We start from the raw sequence: 17,867 nt of genomic DNA, 5'->3' as shown, positions 1-17,867 counted from the left end.
AATGCTTATTCCGTGCTTAAAATAGGTTGAATTGCGTTACTGCCATCTAGTAACGAACACCGCTACTTCAAAATTGAATAGTCAGTGGAATATTTGTACTGCCATCTGTTTTACAGTTTTTGAACATGAATCTATTTTATATGTTCTATTTCAGCTCATATCTGATAGATAACAGCACTAGTCTTTGTGTCAAGTTTTTTTTCCTCCTCTACTAAACAAACGTGACCATACGTCCCGTACTTACCGGGACACTGCCGGGTTTTTGCGGATATCCCGATTTTTCGAGAATTGTCAACGGAGCCAACTTGACTTTTATTCTTCAAATCAATGATTAAAATTATCTTCCCAACTCAGAAACTACATTCCGACAATTAAGACCATTTATTAAGAGCATTATTTCCCAGCCATTTATTTCCCATATTTGTCATGTTTTTTTATTGCAATTCACTGCAATTTGAAGAGGTGCTTCAAATTCCCGCGATCGGCAACTTTTCTGTAATTTTAGCCTGACCTGACGACTTTGCTTACTTACATTTTTGGCGATGATTGTCTATGTCCCATATTCTCCCATATTTTTCTCAAGTAAACATGGTCAGCCAAGTAGGAGGGAATAATATAACCTTCAATTTCCGGTATATTCCCGTATATTTGTAAGGTAAAAATAAAAATGATAAATTGGTTTTCATGCATAATAACAGGATTCTAATTGGTTATTGTGCATAAAAATTGCATTTCAAGATTTTTTCTTTTATGGAAAAATCTCCTGTTTTTCTCGTATAAACAGGGGGAATACGCTATTCTGCCAAACGAAAGAGGGGTGGGGTGATAAACGAGCCTAAGTGGAATATGAAACACCCCCACCAACCCTGTCCTATTTCCAACCGTTTTCGAATTATAGTGGATAATCATTTATGGGAAAAATACATATGTGTAACGTCTAAAATATGCATTGTAGAAAAGTCCTCTCCACTTGTCAATACAATACAAGATTCAATACAAGATTCATTGAAAAAGACTGGTTATTTGTGGAGATTAAGATTACAAGGAAGAAAAGTCATCACTGCTCAAATATCCGCTTCCATAGCTTAGATGGTAGAGCATTCGTCCGGCAAACGAGAGACCTGTGTTCGAGTCCCCGTGGGGCAGTGATGAATTTTCTTCCTTGTAATATTCATCTCCACAAATAACCAGTCTTTCAATGAATCTTGTACGTCTAAAATAACCTGCATTTGTGAAGTTTCTAAGAAAACTACATGCAAACTGAGCACATATTTGTGCTCAGTTTGCATGGCAATTCGATTTTGTGCACATATTTGTGCTCAGAAGAACGGAAAAAACCGTATAAGAGAGAGTTAGGACCATTTTCATCAAAACATGTGGGTTTATTGGCGAGCTGAAAGATTGACAAAGCTCAAAATCGAATTGCCACGAAAACTTTTCATCTCCAATTACGCAATTTGTAAAAAAAACCTTGTGCGGATTGCTCTTAGCATTCGAAAGAGCCTACGACGAACCATATCGGTGTTCTGGTTCAGGAGAAATTCAGCCCTTTGTTCACAATCCATCACTGAAATCTACGCTCGTCGAAGTAATTATAGTAGGTTGTTTTCGGTGACAATTCGATTTTTTTCAATTCACCAATCACTCAGCGATTGAAGCTCACCATTAAATGCAATTATCCTACAGATGTCGATGATCCTGTAATGTCACCTTATATTATTTTTTTCTGCAAAATCAAACTGTCTCCAAAATCTGGGACCGCCAATTGCGAATTTTCGTTGAATATCTACTACGACGATCATTGATTTCAGTGATGTATTAGGAATAACAAAAGGCTAAATTTCTTCTGAACCAGAAAACCGATATTGTTTATTGCAGGCTCTTTCGAAATCTGGTGCGATGGAAAAGTTATTGGCGAATTCGACCGATATTATAACTAGAAGGGTGTTTACAGAATTGGCGATGAAAAATTTTGGCGACAATTCGATTTTTAACTCCGCTAATCTTTCAGCGCTTGCAGCTCGCCAATAAATCCAGATATTTTGACAAAAATAATGCCACCTTATAGGATTTTTTCCGTCATTTCCAAATATAGCTTAGTTTGCATGTAGGTCTCGTAAAACGTCACAAAAGCATGTTTTTTTTCTAGACTTTACACATATTTTATCACTAAACGGTTATTCACCATAGCTCGAAAACGGTTTGTCATGATCCACTTGGGCTCGTCTATCACCCACCCCCTTTTCGTTAGGCGGAATAGGTCGGACTCACTCCCTCACTCGGTTTTCAACGAAGCATACCAGAATCTTTATTATTTATTGAAATCACGTAATAAAATTACTGAACACATTGAATACTCATTGAAACTGACAACTAACTGCTACAAGAGTATCATCTGTATAAAAGAATACCTGGTATTTTTGGGCGCGTCCGGCAATCATTATTATGTCGTTGTAGGTAGTGCAATGACGTCAGTGGTGACCACGTCTAACAACTCTTGTAACAATTAATCAAATAAATCTTTTTGTAGTTATTATTGTACTTTTTTGTCGTTCCAGCGTGACGTCGAAACCTGCATGCGTTTTTCGCGATTTTCACCCTCTCAACGTGGTTTGCGACACAATGTTCCTCTTAATGCCTACCAACAACACTCTGAGTTTGTCGGTAGTAAATAGTCCGTGGCGATAGACCGGAGTTGTGCTTGGTTTGAAAGAAAGAAAGCAAATAAATGGTGCACGGGCTTTTTTTGAGCCCATTGAGCAACAAATTACTGGGTGTGAAAAGGTCCTTGCGGTGGAATATGAATCTGTGTTATATGTATGTTTGATTATGTATTATGTGTTAATATGTTTGACTCCAGAAGTAGACGGAAAGTTGCTGAGAAAAAGAACTACAGTATTTATTAGTCATATCCGAAGCCCTTAGGTAGGGACATTGTCCAGAGATTTCGACCCGATACCCTAGTCCTCTCTCGCTTTCTAGAAGGCTAACTGCAGCCAATAGAGTGCTTGCAAATACAAATACAACGCAACAACAGCCAAAATGCCCAATGAGGTGGCTGAGAAAAAGATGCTCACAACAAATCTGGATGTCATATATTTCCAAAGTACAGCAACCCAATTAAAAATTCAATTAAACAATATATACACGTGATAAAATATTATACAATACCCATAAAGAATACTTATGGTTGTCTTATTCTAAGTATGGATCGAGCTTCTCGATTTACCCCAACATGTTTATCGTACTTCTTTTTAAACGTGTCAATTGTGATACAATTTACTACCTCCGGGGGTAAGCTATTCCATTTATTGACAACCCTATTAGAGAAAAATTCCCTGCGACACCATAACCTTGCATTGTCCCTCACCAATCGATACTGGTGTCCCCTTGTAAAAGCAGTCGATTGGCAGTGTACTAAAAGTTCATGGTCCATCCTATCCATCCCATTGAAAATTTTGAACACTTCGATCATATCTCCTCGACACCTACGTTCATCCAATGTAAACATATTCAAAAAATGAAGTCTCTCTTCATAACTCAAGCAACGTGTGCCAATAAGGACATGCGTAGCTCTTCTCTGCACCCTTCAACCAAGTCTATGTCCCTCTGTAGGTATGGTCTCCAAAACCTTACAGCATACTCCAGTCCAGGACGAACTAAGCTTCGGAAGAATGACGTAAGAGACTATTTTGAAAATGAAATCAAGCATTCTATACCCTTTTTTGACCACCATGTTCAGCGGTGGTCACCTAAAGAAAACCTAAGCCACTCACTCGTCAATGAGAATTCCCAAATCGGTGACCCTAGTTGCATCCGGGATAGTCACACCATTCAACTGGTAAGAGAACAGTGGGTTGTTCGAACCAAAATGAGCGACCGTGCACTTATCAACGCTAAACACTCTTTCATTTGCCCATGCTGCAATCCTGTTTAAGTTGGTCTGGAGCAACTCCCTATCGCTTTGATTCTCGATTACCCTCCCATAAGCTTCACGTCATCTGCGAATTTGCTAGCAATGCCATCGATACCCTCATCGAGTTTATCGACAAAAAGCGAAAAAAAACGCCTTACGTTGCAAACAAGTTTGCCAAATCCTTCAGAGAACGTGAAACAAATAGTTACCTTTCATCTTGAAATCATACATGCCTGTGTGATTAAACATGAACACCAAATATTTTACTGACAGCCTAAAACAAGTTTTTATAGCAGTGCAAAAATTTTGGCAGACATCTTCAACCCGTTGATCGCGAGCACCGCGGTGCTCCCTGAAGCATCCAGAGTGCTCGCGGGCACTTGTTTAACGTTCCAATGAAACACCTTGCACAAACTGCATTGAAGGACTGAAATCCGCCTGATTTCGTGCATTCGTATGCCAAACTTGCCGCGTAAGGGTGCTCGCGACTAAAAAAAGGTTGAAGACCTCTGCATTACGGTATTTATCTGCCGACCTACTGCAGACTGAGAATGAATGAACGCCAGAACTTTGCCACTGGACTCATTCCGGCGCATGGTATCATGGCTTTATGTGGATTTGTACGACCCATCTCACACTCGCCAGTGAATCAAGTTTGGGTCATAACCGATAGGTCAAGAGTCACTGGATGTAAATAGTTTTGTACGACCCATCTTGGAAACCTTGTCAATTAAGTGTTGTTTTGACCCGTGGCTCAAAACCCTTTGTCTATAGCTAGATTCTCGGTAGTGCCTGTGAAACATGGGGGAGAAGCTCTCTATACTTTGAATAAGAACCAGTCTAAAGTATAATATAGTATTATAGTATAAGTCTTAATAAGTATTCTTTTTATGGGCATTGTATATATAATATTTCATCCTGTAATATATATATATATTGTTTGTAACTGCATTTTTAATTGGGTAGCTATATTTTAGCTCAAGAGCCCTTGGCTGTTAATGGGTTCGAACGACCCATTTCAGAAGCCTCCTGCGACTCAAGTTCGGGTCACGACCCATAGGTTAAGAACTCCGGATATAGTTCAATGATAGATATTCATTACTATATAGTTGTAGTGAAATATATCCTCACTGCATTTTTATGTATAGTTTTTTTTATATTCTCATCACGTTCATTTTTAAAGTCCAAAAAATTATGTTTTTCCTGCACATTTAGTTCCCTCACCTTGTTGAATTTTCAAATGCAAAATCGCATACTTTGATAAAAGGGCAAAGTGAGCTAATGTCACAGTATACTACATGAGGGAATTGTTGTATGATGTCAAGCTATTTTAACTTCAAAATATGAGAGACAGATGGCAGCACTCATAGAAAACACTCATTAATAACTCTGACAACCTAACCTCGAAGAACCTATGTAAGAGGGAGGGCCCTGAAATATTTGTTAGACCACAGGGCCCGAACTTATGATGAACGGGTCCTCATTGCAAAGTATGAAGATGACCCCGTGGTGATGGCGATAAGTAAATGTGTATTATTATTCTTCAAAACTTCCATGATGATGTAGAACTTTACCCGGGAGTAGTAAATCCTAACACAATTGACACGTTTAAAAAGAAATACCATAAACATGTTGGGGTAAATCGAGTAGCTCTCTATACTTTGAATAAGAACCAGTCTAAAGTATAATATAGTATTATAGTATAAGTCTTAATAAGTATTATTTTTATGGGCATTGTATATATAATATTTCATCCTGTAATATATATATATATATTGTTTGTAACTGCATTTTTAATTGGGTAGCTGTATTTTAGAAACATATGACATCCATATTTGTTATGGGTATCTTTTTCCCAGCCACCTCACTGAGCATTTTGCCTGCTGTGGCCTTGTATTTGTATAAATAACTAACTAAACCATGAATATATGATTTTTATAGTAAAAATGTCTCCCCGCTTTCATTGACCTCCTCCTAACCATATCATGGCCAGCATCTATGTCTCAATGAAGTGAATTCAGCAGCGGTCGAAGATGACCTGGGCCATGTTTAAGCTGTGTACGTATGTGTTGTGAACCTCGTTTCTGTGTAATTCTTTGCTATGTGTACTCGTTTTCAAACTATGAGCGAATAATTGTACCAGTGTGGGCTTGTTGCTCTCAGTGGCGAGACTTTTTAAAAGGGAGATCGGTGCGCATTTGCGTCTCGAAGTTTGGAACCACAGAAGACAACCTTTAGCAGCCGACCGCTGTGGCAGCAGTGGGGTTTGAACCCGTGTCCAAAGAGACTTTTAACAACGATTTTTTTTTTCATTTCATTCATTGAAATGAACTGTCCGAGACTTGCAGATTGCACTTCTTGAGGAGTGGAACAGTATTCCCCAAAGTCTGATCGATAACCTCATCGCATCCATGGCAAACAGGTGTGCAGCAGTCTTAGCTGTTCGAGGAGACCACACGCCCTATTAAAACTCATGCCTCATGTCTAAACAGTACTTTTTTTTTATCGTTTACATGTAACCGAATTGTTGCCCTAAATCATCTTTTCATGTTTTTTCCATATTTTCAAAGAGTTAAAGCTTAATTCCAATTTTTTTTACGTCTTTTCTCTGTATTGCGCATTGATACACGTGTACTATCCATTGTATGCCAATACGTGGCTGTCTCGCACGGTTTTCTTCACTTTTTTGCTTGCTCCCCTAATTGTTTTGAGCAGTGTATTTCATTAGAATATGTTCGTTCGAATTATACTACGGAAATTGTTTTTTTTTGTGTTATCGCGTGTAACAATTTTTTTCTCACAAAAATATAGGCCCATTTAGAAAAAATAGGCGTAAGAAATGTACCTGTTGTTTTGACTAACAGATGGCGGCAAGATACTTGGACAAGCAGAAAAATTTTTTTTACTCGAAATTTTTTGTTGTTTTTAAATTGAAGTGACACCGATTGGCAGATTAACATGTAGGAGCCAGATTTTTGATTCATTTTGCCATTGTTGAAAATATATATTTATTTCTGAAGAAATATATAGGTGGAAAAAGTTTTTTTTTAATTTATCTATTGTGTTCCTGCGTTGCAGAGGTGGTTCCCTACTTCCAGGCGTGAATGCGAGCCAATCTCCCCGTTTAACAGTCTCACCGCAGAGAGGAACAACCCTAAAACGATAAAAATATTCAATCATTAAACTTCACTTATAGTTTGCAAAGTAGATGACAGCACTCAGGACACCAGATATCCATCCATACACACTACCGGCACATTTCATTCGGTAGGAAACTACCTCATGCAAAATTACCTACCTACCACGCAAAATTGCAGGATATGGGCAAAAGACAATCCGTTCCAAATGCAACCATTGCCTCTTCATTCTCCAAAGCTCACTGTGTGGTGCGGATTTAGGGTAACGTTTATCGTTGGCCCTTGAACTATGTTTGCCGGGCCGGGGGTTAGTATCTCTTATCGTTGGCCCGTTCTTTTACGAGGAGATAGGTCCTTCGGGTCCTGTAACCTGTACCGTCAATGGGACACGATATGAATCTCTTTTGCGCACCCAGCTCATTCCGGCACTGCAACAGGACGGATGTGTGGGTAGCACAATTTTCATGCACGATGGCGCTCCTCCGCATATTGCAACACCAGTGAAGCAACTGTTTAATTCCATTTTGGCAACGACAGAGTTATCAGTCGCCATTTTGCAACAGTTTGGCCGCCACGATCCCCTGACCTGAACCCTTGGAACTTCTGGTTGTGGGGTCATCTAAAAAATGTTGTGTACAGTGGCCCGATTGCGAACTTAGCTGAGTTGAAAAACCGCATTGCGCAACACATTCGCAACATCACCCCTGATACACTTCGATCTGTTGTGCGCTTTCGGCTCATAGGAGAAAACGGTGGACAGCATATTCAACATGTCTTGAGTAGCAGCTAATTTACCACATCCTTTTCGTGATGGTTTCATCACTATTTGCTTTTCTACGATTTTTTCTTACGGTCACATCTTTTAATTTTCATCTTATGACGAGTCAATTTTTGAACTTCTTTTTTTGCCAAACAAAATCTCATTGCTTCATGTATATGCTGGCCATTCTGATGAATGGTTCTCTTTTTACAGCGTTTTCAAAAACGAACATTAATTATAGTCACCCAATTTATACTACGATTTCATAGGAAAACACCATAAAAATGGATGCAAAGGCGCAAATGCGAAAAATGGATGCAAAGATGCAAATGCGAAAAATGTGTCGCTATATCCACTGCTGTTGCGTTTCCTTCGACGTTATAAGCAAGGTTCTATAACATTATGGGAAATCATCTGCCAATTAACGTTATAGTCACCGAGTTGGGCTGTAACCTTAGTAAAATAAAAACTGAAACACATAATTTTTATTCCATCTGCGTATGACCACTAAAAACATAGATTTTCTAGCCGATATACAAACTTGCCAAAAAAGTGATAAATCACAAAACATGGTGATTTGAATGTTTATTTTCTCGGTGTATATTACATTCAAAAGTATGTATTGTTTTGTAAATAATTTCACCGAGTGTTTTGTACATTTTTCGAAACAATTTTAACTACACGGGGTTTGTATAGAAAGTTTATTCGTTTAATTTTTACGAATATGAATCCTCGAGAAAAATTAGATATTTTAAGAAATCATATGTGATTTGAAAAATTTGTTATTGCAGTTATTCTACGGTTCGTGTTTGCAAATATGAAAAAAAACAATTTCAAATAACTTAGGGTGACATTTACCGACAGGGTTTAAACTATAGTCAAAATTTTTCGATAGGAGATCGACTACGATTGGTTAAAAACCTGAATTTAAGCAAACCGTGTCGATCTCTCACTCAAAAATTGTGACTATAGTTTAATTTATGTCGATTAATACCACCCTTAATTAAAAAACAATATTTCCAAGAACAATATGGATACGTCTTTTTAAATCAACAATCTTTATTAAACTATGGTGATGAATAATCTTATGACAACGATATGTCCTCTTTATTCAAAACAATTTACATCACGATGGCGGAATTAATACAGACATGCACAATTCACACACATCTTTATACAACACGTAACTGGTGAAGCTGTTATAATATAGTTCTATAAGCAATATTTTCGAAAAATTATTACGGCACATTTTCTGGCACTTCACTTGGAAAAACGTAAGGCTATACGCAATATAACTACAAAGTAGTTTCTCAAAATGTAGTCCGTGACACACGGTGACGTTGAGTAATCGAAGTGAAAGAAAAATATCTGGGTAGTAATCGGATATGATTAGAAATGGATTATCGGAGGCGGATATATTATTATATTTATAAATCTGACGAAAATTTGCGGCTCTAAAAATTGATCTAATTTCTCTGCATAAAATACGTAGTAAATACAATTCAGGTATGCGTGTGTGTATTTCGTTGCTGCGTATTTATATTACATATACGTGCGGCTAGTCTCGCGAGAGACTTATCTACATCATATTGCATTTTCCCTTCAGCTTGTCTTTCCTCAGTTGGGACAGAGTCCGCCTTTCGGGCTGCATGCTGACGTTTCTGGATTTCTCCATGTTCAGCAGTTCCTGGAACATCTCCTTGACGTTGACGTTGTTCTTGGCGGATGTCTCGATATAGGCGCAGTTCCACCGACCAGCCTGGTCGGTTCCTTCCTGGTTGCTGACTTCCCTGTGATCGTCTTCGTCCGATTTGTTTCCGACCAGCATCAGCGGAACTCCTTCGAGGGATTCCTTGAACGACATTACAGATAATTAGCCAGTAATTACGACAAGCTTTTGCTTTTAAAATTAGTTATCAGCATTAGATAACATTGTGCAGGCACAATTTGTCTCTTGAGATGAAGCATGAACTAGGGTAATGTTGCATTCCACAAACTATCCTCAGAATGGGATTTTATCATGGCAATTTGTTTATAACTAAGATGAACAATCTCGGGCCCAAGGGACACATGCGGCCCAACAGTGAGTTATATCCGGCCCAAAAAGGTATTCTGATAGAAACGTATCAATATACACAATACGATAAATGTCCAGGCTGGCCTTATTTCCTTCTTAAAAATACGGGACATCGGGATGTATATGGATTTCATCAATTATCATGAAAATATCATTAAAAAAATTGTCATATGCAAGTAAAGTAGCTCATCGTTACTAAAATTGCTGAAAAACCACCAATGACGGGAATAGAGAGTTAGTTGAAGTTGAAAAAAAATTTAGTTCACCAAAAAACGTATATGTTTGGGAAATATATGAGATGAATATATTTGTTTGACTGTAATTACGTAGTTACATGATAGTTATGATAATATTATAATGCATGAAAAATAATCCTAATTCCTGATTTCAAAAATTCAAGTATGCCGCGCAGAAAATAAGGGCAAAAACGGGACATTTTATAAAAAATAAGTTGGGACTGCCAAAATTACGAAAATGTCTAATAAAATACAGGGATTATGGTCGCCCTTTATAGCGCAAGCTCGTTTTGTGTGTAAAGGTTTGGGGAGGGGGGGATACAACTTAAGACTTCACTTGGATTTTACTGAATTTTTCTTGGTAGCAATAGAATGGGGGAGGAGTTTAACATATATTTGGATTGACACTCTCACACAGGATTCAATAGAGTAGCTTATTGGGGGCTCCTAATCCTAATCTTGAACGCATAAGTAATTTTTCGCGAGAGAAGTGGGCGGGGGGGGGGGGCACAAATATCAAAATTTCATGTAAAAAAAATCCGTTTATTCACTAAAATGTTGACTTATCAGATATCTCTTGTGTCGTTTCCTGGTGCGAAAGAAGAGTGGGCCGGGGGAAGTCACGATAGAAACCGCAAGATCTTCTATGTGCTAAAAGATGTTTTAAAATATATTACGTTCGTAAAGGAGGATATAAAGGTTCAGTTACACATTGGTTTTAATGGGGGAGAGAGGGTGAAACTAACCATGATTTCTGCCGTTTCAATTGAGTAAAATTAGTGAGTCAAGCTAATTTTGTAGTAGCTTGTATAGTAGTATTATAGTGGTAAAATGTCGTTCGAGCATGTTGCCGTGGAGACACATCGGATCGAAGAATTATCAATATTAATACAGGTGACTCGGATTTGAAAAAAATCGTGTGTTTCTGGCTAAAATGTTCATATTGTACACGACTTTTAACTCACTTTGAAAATAGCATAATAGTGTTGATGTGATTAACTAGAAACGTCCGATATGACCAATGATATCGTGTCTACAACGCCTCATGAGGTTGCCCATCGCCGCAAAAGGCAAAGAAGCGGTTTAAAATAAAATCGAACGGTTCGAAAATAACCTGAACAAGATTTAGCCCGAATTGCGTCAGAATTTTCAACAAAAATCTCTATTTTGTAAACAAAAGTAGTTTATGCAACTTATTCTGTGCCTAAAAGACTATTCCGAGTAGCAGCGACGCAGTTCAGATATTAACTACTATTTAAGGTACCAAAAAGATCCAAAAACTGACCTTGACCTCGCGTATGAGGGCGTATATCGGAGCCAAGTCTTGTAAACTTTGCTTGCTGCTTATCGCGTACACCAAGAGAAAAGCGTGGCCTTTGCTGATGTTGAGGCGTTGCATGGCCGGGAAGTGGTGGCTCCCTGCCGTGTCTGTGATCTGCAACGTGTAGATGTTCCTGTTGCTTGCTATCACCTGCGCAAAACACGTATCAGTGGAAAGGGATAATATAAGAAAATATATTCATAAGAACATGACCGAAAAGTTAATCAAATACTTGAGAACTAAAAACAACTCAATTCCACCCATCATACTTATCATATTTTCTTATTGGTGTCTATCGGAAAGGGAGGGAATGTACAAACGACAGAAGGTAAGCTATTCTATGCATTTACAACCCTATTAAGAATAAACACTACTCGTGACACAACAACGTGGAATTGTACCTAACCATAATGATGTCTCTTAGTCGAAGTATTTAATTTACGATGTAACAATATTCTGTGTTGCATCATATACTGGTGTGCAAAAATTAAGGACGAAGCTGAAAAATTGAGGTTGAGTACTGCTTGCGGGTGAAAGCAGATTTAGTCTGATTAGCGAGTTTGGGAGAATACACATCTGGAGAGAGAGCAGGGAACACGCAATAGGCCCTCCAATATCATCGGAAGGGGGCGGAGTTATCGTTTGGGGAGTTCTCATGCTTGGTACCGAACATTTTTCAATGTGGTTCAGTAACTGGTAGCCGCTATTGTACTGAGGTTCTCTTTCTTTACGTGCCGTGCGTCTTTTTCGAGGTGCTATGGGTCCTCAGTTCCTCTACATGGACGATAACGCCACACCTCATCGTACAGTGGCTGCCGCAGAGCTGTTGGAAGCTCTTCATCGCATCGATTATACGGGTTGAAAGCAGATTTAGTCTGATTGTTACACAACAGGGAGGGGGGGGGGGGTCATGAATTGTAACACAATTGATACGTTTGAAAAGAAATTTATTCCAGTCAGTGGCAAGGCAGAAAGGAAAATCTTGAGGCCTTGTTAGATCAATCGTGAATATGATTGGATTATGTGTTGAGTTGAGGCCAGTGAACGATTCTAAGTCAACATTATTCCGAAAGTTTTTAGGTAGACCATAGTCAAGTACATCCGGTGTACCCCGCCTTCCAGGGTGGTGGGTTGGTGTGGAACTGGAGTGTATTTGTAGGCATTTGTTTCTATACCATCTTTCCAGAATTTTCCCACAGGAATTTGATCTGTTACTGCAGAAGGCAGGACTTTTGCAATTCCAGTCCCTAGCCAGTAGAATTTGATTGCTGGTGTTGATCAGAAAGTTAAGTAGATTCAGGTCAAGTCTATTTCTAGGTAGCTTGTATATTGCACATAGAGATATTGAATGCCTGTTAATAAAGATGGTAACTGTTAGATTTTCCATGGAGTCGGAGTCTGGTGTATCAAGTTCTTCAAATGGTATATCATTTTAGATGAAGAATGCTACTCCACCTCCTCTTTTGTTTAATCTATCTTTTCTGAGGCAGGTGTAGTTAAATATGTTAGTGGTGTGTGAAGGCTTCAATCATGTTTCGCATACGAGGGCTACATCAATTTCCATGTCGTAGAGTGCCTGCCCAAACTCTCTAAGGTGTGCCACTCTCTCAGACTTGTGGCATTCCATGCCAAAATATGCAGCGGTTTGCTGCTGGCAAGTTTTGGCGTGCTAATTGTTGGAGTGTGAGATTATAGTTATCAAAAACTGCAGTATGAATTCAATTTTGTCCCTGGATAGACCCAGTTCCCTCAAGAAAGGTTCTAAGAGGTTCAAGAATTGTTCAATATTTTGAGCATGCTGCTGTTGGATGGACTAAAACTTTATTTTGTGAGTTGCCATTATTTGGTAAGTCTCTGTCTATATACTCTTCTGTACTTTGAACTATGATGTAGGTTTAATCACATTTGTTGTCGTCATAGTTCCGGAAAAGTAATGGCCGTAGAAGGGAGAAGTTTATTTAGGGCACACCCTTGTCCTGATTCGTCACGTCCAACTCCTGTTTGAGTTTGTCCTGTACAGCATGATGGGTCATGATATCTTCTAAGACTTCTTTATATCTCATTCCTTTTTTCGCTGGCTTTGACTTCAACTAGTTTTTCACGCTCTGCCTCTGAGATTTTGTTCTGCAGCTACAATGATAATTCTTCCATGGAGAACTGTGACTTGCTTTCCCCCAAAACGTGTAATCCTTTCCTTGTTATTTCCACAGGGGTTCTTGATCTTGAGTCGGCTGCTTGTCAATGTTGTTAGTCCCTATATTCCAAGGGTTTAGTCAAGGTCTTGACTGTAGCCCACTTGTGGACGAAGGAGTGAAGATGTGAAGTGGTTGACTTGTTTCAGACTTGTTAGAATTTTTCTCCAAGGAGGGAAAGTCCCTTCCGCTAAGAGGTATCTTAGGAAGATAAGTTCTTGGCCCGTCACTTCTACTGGAAGGTCTTTGTGGACAGCCTGTGAAAGTTCCAGTGTGTGGACCACCACACATAATACACTTCATTTTAGATTGATTCCCCTTTGAGGGACAATCTCTGGTGCTGTGTCCAAGGGCACAAAAGGCAGTTTAGTAAATTAAAACAGCAGTATGATGAATGTCCCAACAATATATAAACAATTTCTACACTGTAGAAGGAATTTATTACCTCTGTAACGGTCTATTTCAATTGGTACGTCTTGAATATCAACTAAGTTGGTAATTTCTTTGTTGCTGATAGGTATCAAGAACAGTGGTGGAATACGTTCAGAGGAATAATTTCTCATATTGAAGATTTTTTTTATCTCAAAACCCTTGTTGATCAAGTCTGATTTAATGTCCTCAAAGCTGGTGTAGGCCGGAAGGCCTCTGATGACGAACTTTAGAGATCTCTCACTGTCTAGTTGGTAAGTGGGTGTGGTATTCCATATTCTTTTCAATTAGATACTTAGTAGCCGTTCTATATGATCTTTTTCAGAAAAGACATTTAATAGTATATTTCTCGATGTTGGTTTAGCTATCGGAAGGAATTCGCACAATCCCCTAATTCCTTTGAAGTCATTAATCCAGTTTTCACCCCATTCGGTGATAACTATTTGGGGAATACCTGATTTCTTTCTTCTGTGGTTCACTTGCGTGAAGTAATCATTGTTGTGGTCACTATCAACCTCTGATTCGTCAGAAAGTTCCCCCATCCTCTTTAGCTGCATCCGCAGGGGCACCAGTATCCTTGGGGGGGGGGGTCTTTGAGGACCAGGTTTGCTGATGAGTGCAGCCTTGGTAGCAAGCTGTATTCTATCTTTGTCAAGCTGATGGGTCGCAGACACAACCTGTTTTTTGGAAGACTTAACCCGAGAGAGAGCCTGGTTGAGCTTGTCAGTTTATTCTTATTGTCATCTTTTTCAGAATTTACAACTTCCATCTGTCCTTTCCTCTCTGCTGCTTTTAGCTCAGCTGTTGAAAGTCCACTAGTACCAGGGGCCGCAGCATCATGAGTAGGGATCTTTTTCTTTTTATTCTTCCTTTTTTTTCTTTTTATTAGCTTTGGATGTCGCATTATCACCAACAAGGTCAGCGTTTACATCTTCACTGTTCATAAAATCAATTACAGATTCATTATCTAGATTTTCATCACAATAATTATTAGGACTTTTTCCTAGATTTCTTATTTTTTTCTAGTTATACTCATTTTATTTTTTAACACACTGTTTTGCATCTCAGATAAGGAGCCACACAGATTTACACTCAACATCACTTATGATATTAGTGACATTAGCATCAGAAGTTTTAGGAGCGTCCACCATGTCATCATCATTCTTTGTAGTATTCATGGGATCAGAAGTACTACTGGGTAGAAGTGCTGTTGGCATCAGTGCTGCTGGCATCAGAAGTGCTGCTGTACTACTGGGATCAGAAGTACAAGAACTGTTTCTTGAACGAGAATACGTATGCTAATGACAGGTTAGCTACTGTGAAAAGGGGTGACCACTCTGTCATGGATGTTCTCAATGTATCCAATGACCTTAATGCTTCTGATTCCCTGAGCAGTGATTGTGGTTTGTACTGTTTAAACTTTGGTATTAGAATAAACAATAGAAATTCTAATACCAAAGTTTAAACAGTACAAACCACAATCACTGCTCATGGAATCAGAAGCATTAAGGTCATTAGATACCTAGAGAACGTCCATGACAGAGTGGTCACCCCTTTCACAGTAGCTAACCTGTCATTAGCATACGTATTCTCGTTCAAGAAACAGTTTGGCAGACTCATTTGTGACTGTGTTATAGCCACTAATTCCCGAGTCAGCTGACAATTTTATACTGTCAACACGAGTTTTCCCTTCCAAAAGAACATTACATTCGGTGATAATTTCAGCCTAGGAGTTACAAACAATGTGAGAACAATTTTTATGAATTTTAGCATGATCAGTACCTCCAACGTTAGCAACGCAGTGCTGTGGAGCATTAGTGTGCACAGTAGCACGTTTATCAACACACACATGTGCAAAAGCATTATATTTCAACAAATCTTTGTTAGAATGCAAAGAATCATTTACAACATCAGTTTTATCGTGCGAAGTGATACCACCATTAAGAATAATTTCAGTGGTTTGAGCATTGCACTCTGAAAGACAATCAGTAGAGCAACCATATATATCAGTACCATTAGTTGTAGAGACACAATTTACATCCAAAAATTTTTTGTCACTCAGAGTAGCAAACTACTATTAGGAACATCTTCTAAAGTTCGAGCATCACACATTAAAGTATAATCATTTGTGCCACAATATATGTCAGAATTATCACCAATAGACACACTATTTTCCTCAAAATATTTTGTGATATTCAATGTGGCGTCATCACTAATTATACCTTCTGAGATATGAGCATTACTCACTAATGACGATCATTGGCATCACTATATTTATCGGTGTCACTTACAGAAGAAATACCATGTTTATCCAAAGATTTAGTGCCCTCCACAGAAGCACAACCGTTAGTAACCACTGAGGTTTGAGCATGACACACCAAATAGCAACCATTAGTATCACTATTTAAATTTGGTAAAAAGAAAACACTATTTTCATCCAAAACATTTTGACCTTCCTTAACACATTTTACTTCATGTGTACCTTTTTTTACTAATTGTAGGCAATTTACCATCTGTTTCAAAGCGAAAGCGTTTTTTGAAATCACTAGCCAGTTTATGTACACAATCGAAACCATCCAAATTATTAAAAACTCTGACAGCTTCAATTATTAATTTACGGCATATTTCACCATTCGATGGCTCTACCAGATGCTCGACATACACTGAAATTACATCCAGCAACTCTCTAATTACTTCACAGTCCGCCACAAAACCATCATTGCCTGCATCATATTGAGCTCGAATCCAGGGAAAGAAACTTCCCGCAAAGGTTTCGAGATCCCTCCCTTTGTCATCGTGAGCATTTTCTGCGAGCCCTAAAATTTGGGCCCTGTCAACGGGATTGGAATAGATACAACAGAGTGGCATGACGCAGTTGAAAAATTCGAGAACTTGCCCCTGACGAGCTACATCTATGGTCAGGGGACAGGTTCATCTATTGGAATAGGGGGGAAATTGCTGAATTGGATAGAATCGTGGTTAAGAGATAGGTCGCAACGAGTTATGGTGAACGGGGAATTCTCTGGTTGGACAGACATCACAAGTGGAGTTCCTCAGGGAAGTGTCCTTGGCCCCATACTTTTTTCACTTTTTATCGACGAACTTGATCAGGGTATCGATGGGATTACTAGCAAATTCGCAGATGATGTGAAGCTAATGGGGGTAATCGGGAATGAAAGCGATAGGGAGTTGCTCCAGACCAACTTAAACAGGATTGCAGCATGGGCAAATGAATGGAGCATGACGTTTAGCGTTGATAAGTGCATGGTCGCTCATTTTGGTTCAAACAACCCACGGTTCTCTTACGAGTTGAATGGTGTCACTATCCCGTATGCAACTAGGGTCACCGATTTGGGAATTCTCATTGACGAGCGGCTTAGGTTTTCTGAACATTGTTCAGCGGTGGTCAAAAAAGCGAATGGAATTTTGTTCTCATTTTCAAAAAGGTCTCTTCGCGTTCTCCTAAAGTCATTCTTCCGCTTTTTCGAGGCTTAGTTCGTTCTGGACTGGAGTATGCTGTAAGGTTTTGGAGACCATACCTACAGAGGGACATAGACTTGGTTGAAGGGGTGCAGAGAAGAGCTACGCGTGTCCTTATTGGCACACAGGGCTTGAGTTATGAAGAGAGACTTCATTTTTTGAATATGTTTACATTGGATGAACGCAGGTGTCGAGGAGATATGATCGAAGTGTTCAAAATTTTCAATGGGATGGATAGGATGGACCATGAACTTTTAGTTCACCGCCAATCGACTGCTTTTACAAGGGGACACCAGTATCGATTGGTGAGGGACAATGC

General features: G+C 39.0%; 1 protein-coding gene across 2 annotated transcripts in view; it reads right to left on the bottom strand.

Moving 5' to 3' along the window:
* Positions 1-8,859: 8,859 nt before the first annotated feature.
* LOC149065321 (GTP-binding protein Di-Ras2-like) overlaps positions 8,860-17,867 on the bottom strand; it is a 47,911-nt gene continuing 38,903 nt past the window's right edge. The window contains exons 3-4 of one of the 2 annotated variants that reach the window (XM_089254158.1): positions 11,412-11,597; positions 8,860-9,665 (exon numbers count right to left, since the gene is read on the bottom strand). In XM_089254158.1, the coding sequence (XP_089110284.1) occupies positions 9,393-9,665; positions 11,412-11,597 (459 nt within the window). In that variant the 3' untranslated portion in view covers positions 8,860-9,392. The remainder of the gene's footprint in view (positions 9,666-11,411; positions 11,598-17,867) is intronic. The other variant, XM_089254159.1, reaches the window with a different exon arrangement.

The sequence above is a fragment of the Pholcus phalangioides genome, unplaced genomic scaffold (assembly GCF_987345545.1).
Source record: "Pholcus phalangioides strain wild (caught in Gottingen) unplaced genomic scaffold, Ppha-v1.0 ptg000040l_1, whole genome shotgun sequence".
Lineage (NCBI taxonomy): Eukaryota > Metazoa > Arthropoda > Arachnida > Araneae > Pholcidae > Pholcus > Pholcus phalangioides.
Note: the sequence above shows the minus strand (reverse complement) of the source record. Positions and strands in the feature narration are given on the sequence as shown.